General features: G+C 32.5%; 2 protein-coding genes across 15 annotated transcripts in view; one reads left to right on the forward strand and one right to left on the reverse strand.

Moving 5' to 3' along the window:
• Window positions 1-16,417, forward strand: part of LOC111061634 — a 35,672-nt gene that overhangs the window by 18,766 nt on the left and 489 nt on the right. The window contains exons 4-5 of one of the 9 annotated variants that reach the window (XR_005571660.1): window positions 5,296-5,405; window positions 7,717-7,739. The exons of 1 other annotated variant lie outside the window; for it this stretch is intronic. Coding sequence is in view for 7 of the 8 variants with exons in the window: in XM_039431034.1 (XP_039286968.1) it covers window positions 5,296-5,405; window positions 11,459-11,483 (135 nt within the window). In the remaining variant the exon portion in view is untranslated. 7 more of the 9 variants (XM_039431034.1, XM_039431033.1, XM_039431035.1 and 4 more) reach the window with 7 other exon arrangements.
• The window catches only part of LOC111056699, a 45,947-nt gene continuing 36,557 nt past the window's right edge, over window positions 7,028-16,417 (reverse strand). For all 6 annotated transcript variants that reach the window (XM_022344090.2, XM_022344089.2, XM_022344087.2 and 3 more), the window contains exons 4-6: window positions 15,481-15,576; window positions 14,472-14,708; window positions 7,028-11,029 (exon numbers count right to left, since the gene is read on the reverse strand). In XM_022344090.2, the coding sequence (XP_022199782.2) occupies window positions 10,877-11,029; window positions 14,472-14,708; window positions 15,481-15,576 (486 nt within the window). In that variant the 3' untranslated portion in view covers window positions 7,028-10,876. The remainder of the gene's footprint in view (window positions 11,030-14,471; window positions 14,709-15,480; window positions 15,577-16,417) is intronic.

Raw genomic sequence — 16,417 nt, forward strand, 5'->3', positions numbered from 1 at the left:
CATTAAGGTACCTCAATTTCTAAATTTCTATACGTTTTCAAGGTCCCCTGAGTACAAAAAAGTGGGTTTTGGGTATTAGTCTGTATGTGTGTGTGTATGAGTGTATAAGCGTCTGTGTACATGATATCTCATCTCCCAATTAACTTAAAATTTGGAGCTTAAGGTCCTTACATTATAAGGATCCGACACAAACAATTTCAATCAAATGCAATTCAAGATGACGGCGAAAATGTTGTCAAAAACAGGGTTTTTCGCGAAGACGGCTCCAACGATTTTGATCAAATTCATACCTAAAAAATCTGGTGTGGTACACTCACACAACTTTCCTTGCTCATATTTGAAACTACGATCAAACTTCTGTATATGTGTATATATAATTATTGTTTTCAGAGTACTTTATCCTTAGAGTAAATTGTAAAATACGATTATTTTTTTAGTCGTAATTTTTTTAAAGTTGTCAAAACAGCTGTTCTACAGATGAAATATCTCGACTATGTGTTATTTTTATGAACTGCGCTACCTACCTACCTCATGCACGAGAAGGAGGTTACTAAGTCCATTTCTCAAGGATGGGGTGGACCCCCCATTAGATTCCCAGAGAGGAGAATCATGCCAGTTGATAGAGCTGATAAAAAGCTATCCATTCAATAACTTTGAAGAAAATCGTTACAGCCTTTTTCGAGAAAACCGTGAAAAACATGGTTTTTTAGTGATTATCCGCCATTTTTCTCAAAAATATTACGGAGCTCCTGCAATTTTCCCAGAAATGAGACTCATGTCAGTTGATAGGGCTTATAAATAGCTATACATGGTATAAATTTGAAGAAAATCGTTAGAGCCGTTTTCGAGAAAACCGTGAAAAACATGGTTTTTTAGTAATTATCCGCCATTTTTCTCGAGAATATTACGCAGCTCCTGCAATTTTCCCAGAAATGAGACTCATGTCAGTTGATAGGGCTCATAAATAGCTATCCATGGTATAAATTTAAATAAAATCGTTAGAGCCGTTTTTGAGAAAATCGTGAAAAACATGGTTTTTTAGTAATTATCCGCCATTTTTTCCGCCATCTTGAATTGAATTTCATTGAATTTCTTATTGTCGGGTCCTCATGGTATAAGGACCTTAAGTTTAAAATTTCAAGTCAATCGGTTAATTAGGAATGGAGTTATCGTGTTCACAGGCATACACACATACACACATACACACATACACACACACACACACACACACACACACACAGACCAACACCCAAAAATCATGTTTTTGGACTCAGGGGACCTTGAAACGTATAGAAAACTTGAAATTGGGGTACCTTAATTTTTTTTGGAAAGCAATACTTTCCTTACCTATGGTAGTAGGGCAAGGAAAGTAAAAAGTCATTGATAAGCTCTGCCCACAATCAACTGCCCACAAGTCTCATATCTGTAAAAAATTTTAAGAGCTCCGCCCCATCTATGCAAAGTTTGATCTCAGATTACCAATTATCAGGCTTCAGATACAATTTAAATAAAACATTTCAAGTGTAAAAGATTGAGCATAAAAATCTCTACAATTAATGTTCAGTAACATTTTCACCTAAAATTGAAAATAAGCTCAATGTTCGAGAAAATAAGATTATTCAATTTGCAAACTGTTGGCAAGTGTTGATTCTATTAAATCATTCACTATGAAGAGATAGCAGACTACATGTGTCTGCAGCGTTATTTCAATTTCAATTTCAATTTATTTTCCTTTACACACATACATAAAATACAAGTAATATTAAATTACAACAAGAATAAACAACTAGCAAAATTAGTACAAAAAAAAACAAAAATGTCCGTACAAGATGCTAATTCAGAATTTGGTGTAAAGGGGTGGGATTGAAGCTCTTCCAACTATGGTTACCCATGTACTAGGAAGGCTTTCAATCCTTGAGAGGGAAAATAAAGGATTAGGAAAAAAGGTGAGGTGGGATGATAGGATAGTTAATTTAATAAAGAAAAATAAATAAAAAGGTCCACACTAGATTGGTAAGTGAGCACACAAAAACACTAAGTTCCTCTTTTACTTTGTTTAATTTACAGGTAGAAAAAATAGTTCGTTTTAATCCAATACTAATATCATGTTTTATTTTTTTAGTCAATTTTGCGCAGCAGATATATTCTTCAGGAATTTTATTATCAATTTAGTGCTTAAATATATAAGTTGTCTTCTGATGGTTTCAATGTTTGTATTGTACATAAGATACTTATTTGAGGAGGGTCTCAGATTGTACAGGTTATTGATTGTGTTATTTGTGCAAGGAAAATTAGCTTTATGTTTGATTATATATTTCGCTACATTTATTACGTACAACTGCCTAACTGTTAACACATTAAACTCTTTGAAAGTCAAGTCGGTTGGGTAAAGTCTGGGTTTATTTAAAGTTGTTTTGATTATTGATTTTTGAATTATGAAAAGCTCTTCTAAGTGAGAATTATAACAGCCCCCCTTACGGATATACCATACTGAATTATGGACTGGACCAGTGCAAAGTAAACCATTTTAGATGTTTTGAGTTCAGAATTTTTTTTGCTTCGTAGAATTTATAGGATAGATATCTCATTCTTCTGCAAATAAATTTTATGTGTATGTCCCACTTCAAATTTTCATCTATTTGGACACCTAGATATTTGGTACTTTTGACTCTTTTTATAGTAGGGCAGGTGCAGTTATTGTTGCAGTTTGAGTGGAGTTTCAGATTTAAATTCTCATCAGGTTTACCAGTTGTATTGAATGCGAAGGTGATGTAATTGGTTTTTTCAATGTTCAGGCTCAGGGTGTTTCTGTCCAACCAATTTTTTATGAGCAAACAGTTCTGTTCTGCAATTTCATGTACCCCAGTCCAAGATTCCCCATGGAAAATAGCTGCAGTGTCATCTGCGAATGATATAGTTGTGGCGTTTTTTAATTTCAGCTTTAATAAGTCATTGACATATAATATAAAGAGGATTGGTGATAGTACCGTTCCCTGAGGCAAACCGTAGGAGGTCATTTTGGAGACATCAGTAAGTCCGTCGATTGTTAAAGACTGGGTTCTATCTCTCAAGTAGCTCTTTATGAGTTCTAGAAATATTCCCCTAAAGCCATATCTTTCGAGTTTATTGTAAAGAAAACTATGTGGTATAGTATCAAAGGCTTTTTTAATATCCAGGAAAACTGCTATAGATTTGTAATTGGAATTCAAGTTTTGTGAAACAGTATTAGAAAATTCAATTAACGCATCTTCGGTACTTTTCGCAGTCTGGAATCCAAATTGATTCTTATCTATTATTTTATGCTTGTTCAAATACACAACTAATCTCTTCTTTATAATTTTCTCCATGATTTTTGCTAGATTACTAATAAGGCTGATTGGTCTGTAGTTACTTGGGTCCAAGGGATCTCCTTGCTTGAATAAAGGTTTTTCTTGGCGGTTTTGAAATGTTTAGGGAAGTAGCCTTGTTCAAAGCATTTGTTGAAAATCACGGAAAGCGGCTGTGAAATAGTGTGGCTTATATGTTTGAGTACTTTGTTATTGAGATTATCCAAGCCTGGGGTGCAGTTATTTTTCAGCTCTTTATTGTCGCTTGAACTTCATTGAAGTTTGTCGGTCTCATAAAGAAGGAATTCGGTAGAGGAGTTTCAATTACATCGTTGTTGAAATTGAAATTTGGAGAGCTTGTGGGATCACTGTTTATAGTTTTAGCCTGTCTCTCCCAACATTGGTGAAAAAGTCATTCAACCTCTTGGCATCAACTCCAATTTTACAACACTCTTTCTTCCCCTCCCCGATAGCCTCATTAATACACCTCCAAAGCTTTGAACTATTGGTGTTACATTGTTCTATTTTATCCCCATAATAGTTATCCTTCGCCTCACTTATGAGTCTATTCAATGTATTACGATAAACTCTGTATGTATTTATCGAATCAGCATCTGCAGGGCCTTTTCTTATTTTATCATGCATTTTATTCCGTATAATAATTGATCTTATTATTCCGTCCGTAATCCAAGGTTTTAAGGGACGCTTTCGGCGAGGAATATACTTCTCAGTTTTACTTGAATCCATAAAACCATTTATACGATCCACAAAATTGTCAACTAGGGTATCTATAGTATCATCATTTCCAAAAATAGTATTCCAATTTTCTTTTTCCGATTTTTCAGCAATTAGTTTGTAGTTGTATGCAATTTTAACGTTATTTGTAGGCCTGTTATTGTCCTGTCACCAGCTGGCTTAGATCTTTGAATAGTAGACTTGAGATGCGCCTGTACACTAGCGTCAGTTGATCAATTTTCATAACGGCAAGGAAAGTTGTGTGAGTGCGCCACACCAGATTTTTAATATATTATTTGGGTACATAAGAGAAGTCCAGAACCAATTTCTTCATGCAAAATTCCCTTGTGCTAGATACAGAGTGGCCCTAAAACCTTGCATTTTCGGCTCATTTTAGAGTTTTCAGTTATTTCTGCCAAATCTCGTGATCGGACAGAAAAATTTGCTCTCGAGAATGAGATTGTAGAGCACAAAAATACGCCCAGAGGGATTTTGAATTATATATCTAAATGTTAACAATCGGAAGATATTGTTGATCAAAAACTAAAATTAATCAAAATTGATTTCTTTTCTTCAAATTTCACTCATTTTTGAAAAATCATAACTCAGTACTAATTAAAGAAAGAGAGTTCCGAATTATCTCATTTTATCCATAATTTTGTAATCTAAAACAGGCGAGAGAAAATTTTTCTGTCCGACTACGAGATTTTAGCAGAAATAGCTGAAAACTGGAAAATGAGCCGAAAATACGAGGTTTCTGGGCCACAAGGCCCTATCTATCACAAGGAAATTTCTCATGAAGAAATTGGTTCTGGACTTCTCTTATGTACCCAATTAATATATACTATATATAAAAAATCAGAACTACAATATAAATTGCATGCACCAATGTATATAGTGACTGGACTATTTTTTGGTCTATTCAACAAGAATTGGTCGACAAAATGTGATACTTGTTGGACAGAATATTCGAATTTACATTCTAATAACAAAATAACATTAGCATTTTTAAATATTGTTAAGGGCTTATTGAAAACGACCATGAACACTATGTTTGCATTAGGAGCGGCGTTGTTTCGAGAAATGTTCAACTGCGGTCGAAAAGCTTGTTGTGTAGTAATCACACATTTTTAGTTGTAGTAACAATAAGGGCCGTAGACAGGAATTAAGGGCGTCCCTGACCGGGTCCCTCATTGTATTTATATATAACATTTTCACTTTTTTTATTTTATAGGCTCTATTTTCAAGTGATGAAACAAAAGGTTTGAAAAGATATGACTCAATACAATGCAAAATTAATATACAGGAAGGATTCTTGAACATGAATCAGAAGTTGCACAGAAAGTGAGTTTGTGTATTATACTTACTATATATTGTATTATAACAACAAACCGGGAAAAGATAATTATTAGAGCTCCTTAAACTAATAGTTTATCGTTATTTCTTGAAACTTATTCAATACGTAAACCATCTTATAATGCACTCACAAATCATTGAGGAATGTGGTCAGAATAATCTTTAATATGGCAGCAATTATTTATTGTATCAAATAAATTACTTCCTGTAAACATTTGTGTATCATATCAATACAGTAATCGCTGCAATATCCATGGATCATTTTGAGGGAGGATCATGGATCATGGATCATTGGGGGCCACAGACCAGAAGCTCAGACCCAGCTCGGGGGCCCCTGGCAACCGCGAGGTTCCCACCCAGGGCCTCAATAAATAGGAATATTTTCAAAAAAATATTTAAACCATGGTATTTTGACATTTATTCTACTTTTTCAGAAATGTGTGTTCAGAATTAATGTTTAAGTAGTTCAAGATATTTTGTCCAATTCAATTTTAATATTATTGTAAAAAAACTTGATACCTTTTCCGCGCACCTGTTTATACTATCTTATGAGCCTGGGCTTGGGAAAATGACCTGATGAAACGAAAACCACCCTGACTATGGCTCTGAGTGATAATCGCGAATGGCAAGTCCTGGATGAATATCAGTCCAAACCATGTTTCCTACTCAAATTTGCTTAAATGGACAATAATTGACCACAGACAAAATTCTTACTCTACCACAGTTGATGTGACAATCGAAGCAAACTGCTTCATCGGTTCTGCCGCACTTTGCATAATTTATTTCCATGGAATATGATACAGTTGAATTTACATTGCTAATCATCACATTCACAACATAGAAATATTTGTATCAAGCTTATGGATGGACTATCCTATTCATATTAGTTACTTTTTTATAACATTATTAAGGAGATCAATTTCAGATTTTAGAAAATTCTTTTTGTATAATATAAAAATTATTTATTTGGGTTACTGATAATTTTGGTCTCACAAAACCATGAGCTGGAGATGATATTCTTGTTCACATCTATCATTTCTGATTATATTTAAGTGTATTGATTGATTTGCTGATTTTAATAAAACACATTTTCAACAGTATCCATTGTGTTTGATAATTTCAATAAGTATCAGAAGCCATTTATATTGAAGTGTTTGGGTATACCTTATATTCATATTTAAGTCTTGAATTTGTCAGTAATTTAATTATTGTCTTATTTCAATCATTAATAGCAGTTGATGGTACTCGTAAAAATTTTATTAAACCCACCAAGAATATTGAATGTAAGTCAAATGTCTCAGAAATTTAAAAGTCAAATGTTTCAGAGATTTTCTCATGTTCAGTTGCTACCATGCAAATCAGTGATGCAATGAGCTGAATTCTAATACATTTCTAATTTTCCAATCTCATAGGCACTCATGGCTAGAACCTAAAAGCATGACGAGAAGGCTTGTGGTTTCATTGTTGGCAATTTTTCAAATGGCAGCCAGGGTTATGTAGTTTAGGCCTACAGTATATTAATACTACCGATAATAACACATTCAAACTGAAACATTTACGAATCTAGAGAACTAGCAAAGGTATCACAATAATAGGTACCAAGTACAAACTTTTTGTTGAGTATAATTAAATACAAAAATACTTCTTCAAACACTGTATCACAACACTCTTACACTAAATTTAATTCCGGTTTGATGTAACATTCTTATTTAAAAACTATGAAATAAAGGAATACAATAAATTTTATATTTATATTTTGTTGAATCTCTCCATAATAAAAGCGACTCCACATTTTTTTAACATACGTACTAACAAATATTTGAGTCACTTATCTGTAGTGTATTATCTTTACCTACTATATAATATGGAGACAGCTTTGGATTTAAGTTAGTACAAGAAAGATATGGATATATGTTGTTTTCATCAAATCTGAATTACCGATACTACTTGATTAGCTGTTTAACCGTAAATAACGAACTGATCAAATTTTTCTTTAAGATTCTGAATTAATTCAAATTCTATTTCCAAATTTCTTGTATTTGTCATAGATATGCTACTTGAGAGAAAAGCCCTATCAGATCATCAAGCACAATAATTGGAAACTCCGTAGTAAGATACAACATAAAATTCTGGAATTTAAGGTTGCTTGTTGGCTCAAATCCCGTTAAAGCCAAAATGTTTTTGAATTTTCAAAAAACTTTATAAAAATTTAGAATTATAAATATGCTACATATTGTATGAGGCTTTGTATGAGACTCTTTTATATTTTGTATATATTTTTAATAATTGTGCCGGCCAGGTTAGTCCAGACGACTTGAGGTGTTAGGCATTGCACCATTCAGTCTGCTAGTGCCACCTGGTCATGGGTTCGAATCCTGCCGGTAGGTATGGACGTTTGATCATCAAATTACCCACGCATAAGCAAAACTTTCTTATCGGCTTCATCCGCAATAAAAGAATATTCTATTGAGAATTTTTTCAGTTGTTTAATAAGCCTATTTTCAGCATGGAACTATGATTCAATCTTTTGAATATAACTTCTCAGGATCATGGAGTGTCGTAATAAGTGAGAATTTTACATCAAAGAAACAGGGACCGGGGAGAATGTCGCCTTTCTATTGGTGCCTGGATCTTTTTTATCGACCTATAGTTCTTCTTTCGAGACATTTTTAGAAGAAAACATTAAATTTTCAACATGCTAAAAACTTGTTTTTTTTTCAAAAGATGATAAATCGATAGTTCAGATAGCTCACCAGAAGATGAAGTATTCTGAGTCGGGTACTTGTGCTGTGTGAATCGTCGTTGATACAGTTTGTATTTATATATTCATACAGGATTTAACTATTTTTTCTATAGGCTAAACTTGAATTAATATAAATTATTGACTGTAGTTTTTACACAAGTGTTTCCTGTATAGATTGGGTACTCTTTCCTCGCGCACGGATCAACTGTCCATGCGGGGAAATAATTATTCCATAATTATTCTATTCTATATTGTACATTGTTTTTATATTGGAATAAAGAAATTTAATTGAATTGAGTTGGTTGTGAAAGCGAGAAAGTTTCTCAGAAAAGATTGAAATTATATTTCCAATTGTCAAAAGTAGTCGAAAGATCAGTTTTTGGTCTCTAATGAATTTTGAATTCAGGAATGATCGTTGCTCAACCATCACATTTAACCCATAATATATTATACCTTAATCACAATAAAGAACTAGTTTGAATGCCACTTACATAGTTCATGATGGTAATGGCTCAACTCACTGGTAATTTAGATATCGGCATAAAAACATAAATCATAAATGCTAGTTACATTCCTGATAGCCTATTGGAAATTAGAATATGCCTACATACATCTGTATTTATTCTGTGATATAGGTATATATGTATGGATTTTGTGGCACATCTGTCAATTTTTTTCTAAAGTTCAATTCTATTGGAAAACAAAAAATTCCTTGAAGTCAACAAAAAAAAGAAGAATTGTTGAACTGTACGTGAACTGGAATTCCAATGGATTAAGTATTATTGATTATCATTCCAACAGATTATCCAAGTTATCAGTTATGTATCAAGACAAAATAATAATTTTCAGACCTATTTGAGAAATTAGTATGCTTAGTTTAAAAACAAAAATTATTAATATAAATTTCTCAACTACTGTACCACTATTATTATCTAGTGATCTAGTAATTTTTAAAATAGGAATTTTAAGCTATTTTGATTTTAAGCTATAGGCCCTATTTGTGAATAGGAATGGCTCTCAATGATTGAGAATCGCTTTGGGTATGATTACTCTTTATTACAATAATTTTATTGCTGATTGTACTTGGTTTCATCAGTTGCCCTAATTTCTAACACATTGAACGCTCTTGATAATTTAATAAACATAAAGCTACAATTATTACTATTTACATATAAAGAACAAATCATTACAAAAGAACTATATCTCTGATAGAATCTAGTCAATGTCTCACAACTCACAATAATGAAAATCATATTGGTACTAATAATAATAATTATTATTATACTAATTATTATAATATTTATTATTTTGAATTATTCAAAACTCCCTCATGGACTATACTGTCCTTGGGAAATTTTGGAATTTAATTCTATGAGCTTTCAAATATGTGATTGCCAAGCCTTACAGTCGTTATTGATAAGTTTCTATTAATTAGTCACATCATGTTACAAAAATATACAATCTATATTATACACTAAAGTATAGAATATCTGGTAGGTTTCTTATTTTTTATGTACTGTTCAAGGCTACCGGTACAGTACTCGAAATTCTTCTAATAAATTAACTAGTACACCTATCCTAGATTGAAGAAACCAAATTTTGTATTGCCTACAAAAATATAGGTAATAAGGTTCTAATATAAAAGAAGGTTCTACACTTGAAAAATATCTGGTAAATAGGTACCATAACATACCGGTACATTATATACTGCGATCTGATTCATGATATAGCAAGAGGGACAATCATGCTTGGTATCAGTTGTTTTAGGTTATAGTGGTTGAGTTCATATTCAGTTGAAATATTCATAGTCTACTGTAATAATTAATTTCTGCTCGATGTTATCTGGTTATTCACTGATCCAAATCATAATAATGTGAATGACTGTGTTCACAAAGCAGCTCAATATGTATCGTACAATTTTAAAGAGGATTCACTCTACTAATAGAACTAAGTTATAAATGAAAAATATTTCACAAAACAAGAATTAATCATTACGGTATTAGTTTAAAAAAACTTTATACAGTTTATTGGAGTGATACTTCTATTTCAAATATTTAAAAGTAAAATACATCACATTGTAATTTTCAATGTTCTTTTCTTCTTTGAAAGGTTTAAGAAAATTTGTTGAAGAGAGCTCAGCACACTGAACTTGTTATAATGATTGACTTATCGTACTTGGAATGGAATTAATGAATACATTAATTCATTTGTTATTTTTCACTTTCTTGCAGAACTCATCACAGTTCATTTGTAATATTAATGATTGGCTTTTACCGTCGCTAGCCTTCACTTGAGAATAATACACATTTTTGTGTTACAAATTCATTGATTATTTCACTTTCTCCCACATTATATTGTTACTTATTTGTTTGTACTAAATTATAAAATATCTAGTAGGTTTTTCATTTTTAATGTAACATCTATGAGTCTGCAATTGAGAATAAATACACTTTTTCATGTCACAAATTCATTATGTTTCTTTTCACTTTCTTCCACATATTCTCACAACTACTTTTTAGCTAAGATGATTAGCTCATTATCGCCAGTCTTCAAATAGGAATAAATGTAGGCATTAATTCTACAGTTTTTTCAACTCTTAAAAATGTAAGATGTGAGATGTAATCGAACTTTATTTGTTATAATGATTGTTCAGTCTGCACAAAGTAAGGCATTAAGGTAGGTAATTCATAAGTTTTTTTTTCACTTGGACAACTCGTCACACTTTATTTGTTATGATGATAGGTTTATCATCTCCAGTTTTGACCTGCGAATAGATGTAGGCATAGCGACTACTCCAGTGCAGGTAGACGTACCAGGCGACTAGGACTCCTCCCAGGAGGTTAGCAGCCGCTGAGCCCATCAGCAGCACCTGAATAATGAGATCGAATTAGAGTTTCATTGAATTTTATGAAACTAGCTTAGGTAGTAAGCTACATACTTTCTATATTATAGTGAGATGCACTTTCAACTCCCTACCTTCAGAATAGGTTAAATGTGGAGTATTTTTTTATTTTGAAACTCCTTTATTGACCCATAAGTTTACATAACATGAAAAAAATTACAAAATAATTATATTATCCTTCAGAAACAAAAAAGCCTAAAGGGCGTGTATATTACATGTTTGGGAAACAGTATTCATGTCATTTATAACTAATACTCACAGTTTGAAGTGAATCTTACTCTATTAAATACATGTAGGCCTATTCGCAAAAATCTGCCAGATATATTTCACACAAACACATTCAAGATCATGATGTATGCATATTTAATAAGACAGAATATTTTCTATGTATCACAGGTCACGAAACGAAACACATGGCTAAAACACCAGATTTGGAAGGATCGAGGAGAGGCATAGATTGGATGTCTTTAAGAAAAAAACATTTTTTATTAGGAGAAAATTTTTCAATATACTTTCTAGAGAGTTGAAAGAAATAGAGGAGATTGAATACCTAAAAAAAATCAAAGGAATATTTGGTGGGACTATCCCTATACTCTTTGCAGGAATATGTCAATTTGACTGCATGATTTTACAATCTTGTTTTTTATCAAAATTTTTGACTTCTCTATGTATAAAGGATGATTTTGTGACAATATATTAATAATTCTTGTTGTAATTTGACACTGTTTAGATGTATTATGTGCATTTTGATGAATAAAGAAATTCAATTCAATTCAAAATTCAATATGTACTGTATTGCAGTTTACTAATAAGTAATTGCAAACAGACAATAAAAATGGCAAATTAGGCTAATTTTATAAATAATGGCTATTGGACCAATGGCCAAACCAACCAAAGCCAAACTGGAGGGAGTCCACTACCATAAATAAGAAAAAGACTTTGATAACTGTAAAGGCATTTTTCTATTCCCTATGTAACGTGGAGAGTTTTATGAAAGAACAGAAGTGGGTAAATAGCCAAACCACACGCATGATACATAGAAACTAGCACACAGTACCTATATATTTATAAGTATAAGTATAAGTATACGTATAATGATTTAAGATCAAGATAAAAAAATCTAAGGACTCTTTTTGAAAACTTTTAATTTCACAACATGTTTCAACATAAATATCATTTTCAAGTGAGTTAACATAACTTATTGTGAATTATAAGTTTTTAAAAAGGGTAGGCTACTTGATTTTTTTCTTGATAAATAAAGAGCAGCCCTCACCATAAAGTAAATATTGCTCTAGCATGTATAACGTATACAATAAAAAGTATACTGGTATCTAAAAAGTATAACATTATGGAACAAAAGCTATAGTATATAGTGATAGTGAGATATACTTCAAACTTTCAGCATTGGTTGATTGGAGAATATTGAATGTTATTAATAAGGAATAATGACAGATAACAGTGAATCCCACCGTATAGGAAGTCTACATTATTACAAAATCAAAAGACACTTTGGTAACTTCTCTAGAAGTTCTTATTCTTTCAATTCTGCTTTAATTCATCGATTGACTGGGAATATTTTTCATTGAATTGCAGTACGTTGAATGCTCACCAACTATTTCTGTTTGTGTTATTCGTCATCAGAACTCAAACTAAGGTTTTTTTAGTATGGTACTGGATTACTAATAACGCTGAATAATTATAAAAAATAGCCAACAATTGTTTACAAATTAATAATTCAACAATATTTATTGATTGCTACATTGAGAAAATGTGGCTTCCACTATAGCTTATATGAATATGTGTTGGGGATGCCACTATTTTCCCCGACACATATTCATAATATGGATATATTATCCATAAAATGAAACTTGATAACTTCTCTACAATATTTGTTCTGTGGTGATTTGTGATATCTCCAACAATTTTCGAGTTATACGCTCTTATAAGTGTAAAATTGTAAAAATAACAGCTTTTAATCCTATATTTTGAAGTTCCAGGGCCTATAACTCTCCAACAATGCATCGTAGAAATGAATGCTCAGCGTAGATTTGTAGAGCTTTGTTTTCTCTTCAATTTGATGTATTATTTCACTACTTAATGTTTTCCTTCTATTTTATAGCAGGTTCTAGGTGGGGGGTGAAATTTTAATTTTGTAACAATTGATCACTTGACAATGAAATTTGAGTCTGGAACATCTGGTACACAATTTTTGACTTTGTAGCTGAATGAAGACTAGTTGGGAGGCAAACATAGCAAAAATACACATCTCTACCCGTCTATCAAAGGTGCGGAACTGCTAAGTTGACACTTTTTGCAGAGTTGAAAATTTCACCCCCAACATTGAATCTGCTATAACAATAAAAGGAAAACATTAAATAGTGAAATAATACATCAAATTGAAGAGAAAACAAAACTCTACAAATCTACGCTGAGCATTCATTTCTACGATGCATTGTTGGAGAGTTATAGGCCCTGAAACATCAAAATATAGGATTAAAAGCTGTTATTTTAACAATTTTACACTTTTAAGAGCGTATATCTCGAAAACTGTTGGAGATATCACAAATCACCACAAAACAAATATTGTAGAGAATTTATCAAGTTTCGTTTTTGAATAGTTAGTCATGTCGGTTGAACGCATTTTTCTCAAGATATGAGCTTGTAAGCAAAAGATTGAAAAATGCAACTTTTAAACCAACCTCACCCCTTTACACAAGGTGTTGGAATGGGGACTTTTGATATGTTCACCCCCTAACTGGTTCCAACAAAGCTGCGAAGTCAAAAATTGTGTTCAAAACATTCTCTCCAAATTCCTTCGTCAATTGGTCATTTTCTGGATAACTGAAGATCTCACACTCAACACTGCAGCTGCTGCAACAGTCGTAGGGATGTGCGTGAACTTGTGAAGTTATACATCAAATTGAAGAGAATTTGATGCTCTATAAGTTCATGTTCAGCATGGATTTTTCCCGTCGATATTCAAAAAGTTATAAGAGCAAAAAAAGCCAAAAATTGAAGGAAGATGTGTTTTTCCAAAAATGTCACATCTTTTAGAGCGTATATCTCGAGAAGTGAGAGAGATGTAGAAAAAGTTGTTTGATCAATATTGTAGAAAATTATGTAAGCTTTAATCTCTTATAGAATAGTCATGTCTGTAAAATGCATGATTTCCGAGTTATATGTGAGAAACCAAAAAATGGTACCTTTGAACCACCCTCACCCCCTTAGCACAAGGGGTAGGGGTGGGGACTTTTGATATGTTTACCTCCTTACTACCCTAAACAGAACTGCGGGGTGAAAAATTTTCTTCCAAACTTTTCCCTCTATAACACTTCGTTGACTGGGCTACTGTATCAATCTGTATTCAATTTTTCCGTAATGCAAAATTAAATGTTAACATAATATTTACCGTGAGAATGTTCTCGACCTCGGGACAGTTGAGGTCCTGGTAGCGCGTGACCTTGGCGGTGATGTCAAGGACGTTCTCGGTGTCGGGCGCGGCTCGCGCGCGGCACACACACGTCGCATTGAGCACGTTCATCGGTTCGCAAGCGGCGCGCGACAGGAACACCAGATGGAGCGCGGCGAACGCGCCCGCACAGAAACACGTTCCACCCGCCGCTATCGACACTACCACGCTTATTGTCTGCAAACAATTGTTTTAATTTTTGTAATTACTTTTTTTGAAACACATCACTGTCAGTGCGTACCCAGGACGTTTAATTTTCATTTTAAATAAATTCAATCAAACACTAGAACGGCCTCATCGGAATAGCTATAGTGCGTTCCCAGGGCAAGACAACTCTCTAGTAATTATTTTTATAGTACCTATTTATAAGTTATAGTAGAATTCACTTAGTAAAATTCAGTGAAAATGATATAGGACGTCATAGTTGTCTAGGTTCTTTTTCCATTGTCTTCTTTAGTAGATAACTACTGTCAATACTCATTTTCCTTTATACTTGGCTGTATAATGAGTTGGAACTATAATTATAGTTGTGAATATTAATAGAATATGAAAAAGGGTACTTGATAACTTCTATTTCTTTTCAATAATCTTAAATAACGGTTATTGAGGTACTAGTTCAATATAATAATAATAGTTGATTCTTGTTAATAATGATCAATAATATCAAATATTTCATATTCATGACTATGAAATATAGAAGAAAATATATTGTTTCATGATTTAATACCATAGAGAAAAGATAGCATGGGATATCTTCTTATTCTATCGTTTCTCTGTGATAATACTCTTTGGTAAAAAACAAGTTTCATGAAAGGGGCTTCACAAAACACGTTTCTCCGGTGTTCAAGGATCCTCGACTAAGGATCTTGAAAGGAGGCTTCCAATTTGGAGAAATTTCTGACTGCGATTTGTTTCAATTTTAATAAAATCACCTAGATTATTTACTTACTTTGAAAATGAATGTATGACAAGAATACGGTTTGCCTGGATAGTCTTTTCTGCAACAAGAGAGTAGTACAAGTCCCAGAATTCCAGACAAGAGGAGCTGTGAACAAAAATGAATGAATTATTTCAAGTGCACTACAATATTTTGATTCAATGAATCAACAGTGAAATTCTTGAGTGAATAGTACTAATCAAATTCACATACTTCCTCCAAAATATGGAAAGTGAGCTTTGCCAGTTGAAAAGATTGAAAACCATTTACTGTATTGGAATATTGCTTGTTAAAAATATCTTAAGAAGAAGCGAATAGTCTTCGGTCACAATTCAAGCAACCTGATAATAAGTTATAAATTTGTTAGTCACAATAAATATATGGTAATATTTATCAACATGAAAAATTGTATTGACATATTTACATTATACTGTATTGAAAATCTTCTAGATTCAGACAGAGAAGCTATTGTATTTTTTATGTAACTTAGGTCTACTCCTCAGGGTTTTTTGTTTGTTTTAGATTACTATAGTTCTTTTCGATCTTTTTCATTCTAAATGTTCTCAAGTATTCATAAATTCAGAATTTGATTGTTTATTTGTTTTGGAGTTGGAGAGTGAATTGATCAATCATTCAAAATTAGAACCTATATGGACTGTCGTCCAAAAACAAATTGAAACAGAAATGTTCATGGTCTCAAGTCTGTTGCTTCTTTCCGAAATTGTTAAGACTGTACTCAATTTAATACTGTAATAACAAATAAATTAGAAAGGTGGAAACCAATTTATTCATTCATACAATACATTATCAAAATGATAGGGAGATGAAAAATAAGGTAACCTTATTGCTATTCCAATTGGAAACTAATTTATTGAGAGGAGATAATAAGGAAAATGAGGGAGAGGTGAAAAAGAATGACGAGGAAATGGAAGAGGGAAGGAGGAGGAGG

The sequence above is a fragment of the Nilaparvata lugens genome, chromosome 6 (assembly GCF_014356525.2).
Source record: "Nilaparvata lugens isolate BPH chromosome 6, ASM1435652v1, whole genome shotgun sequence".
In the NCBI taxonomy this organism is placed as follows: Eukaryota; Metazoa; Arthropoda; class Insecta; order Hemiptera; family Delphacidae; genus Nilaparvata; species Nilaparvata lugens.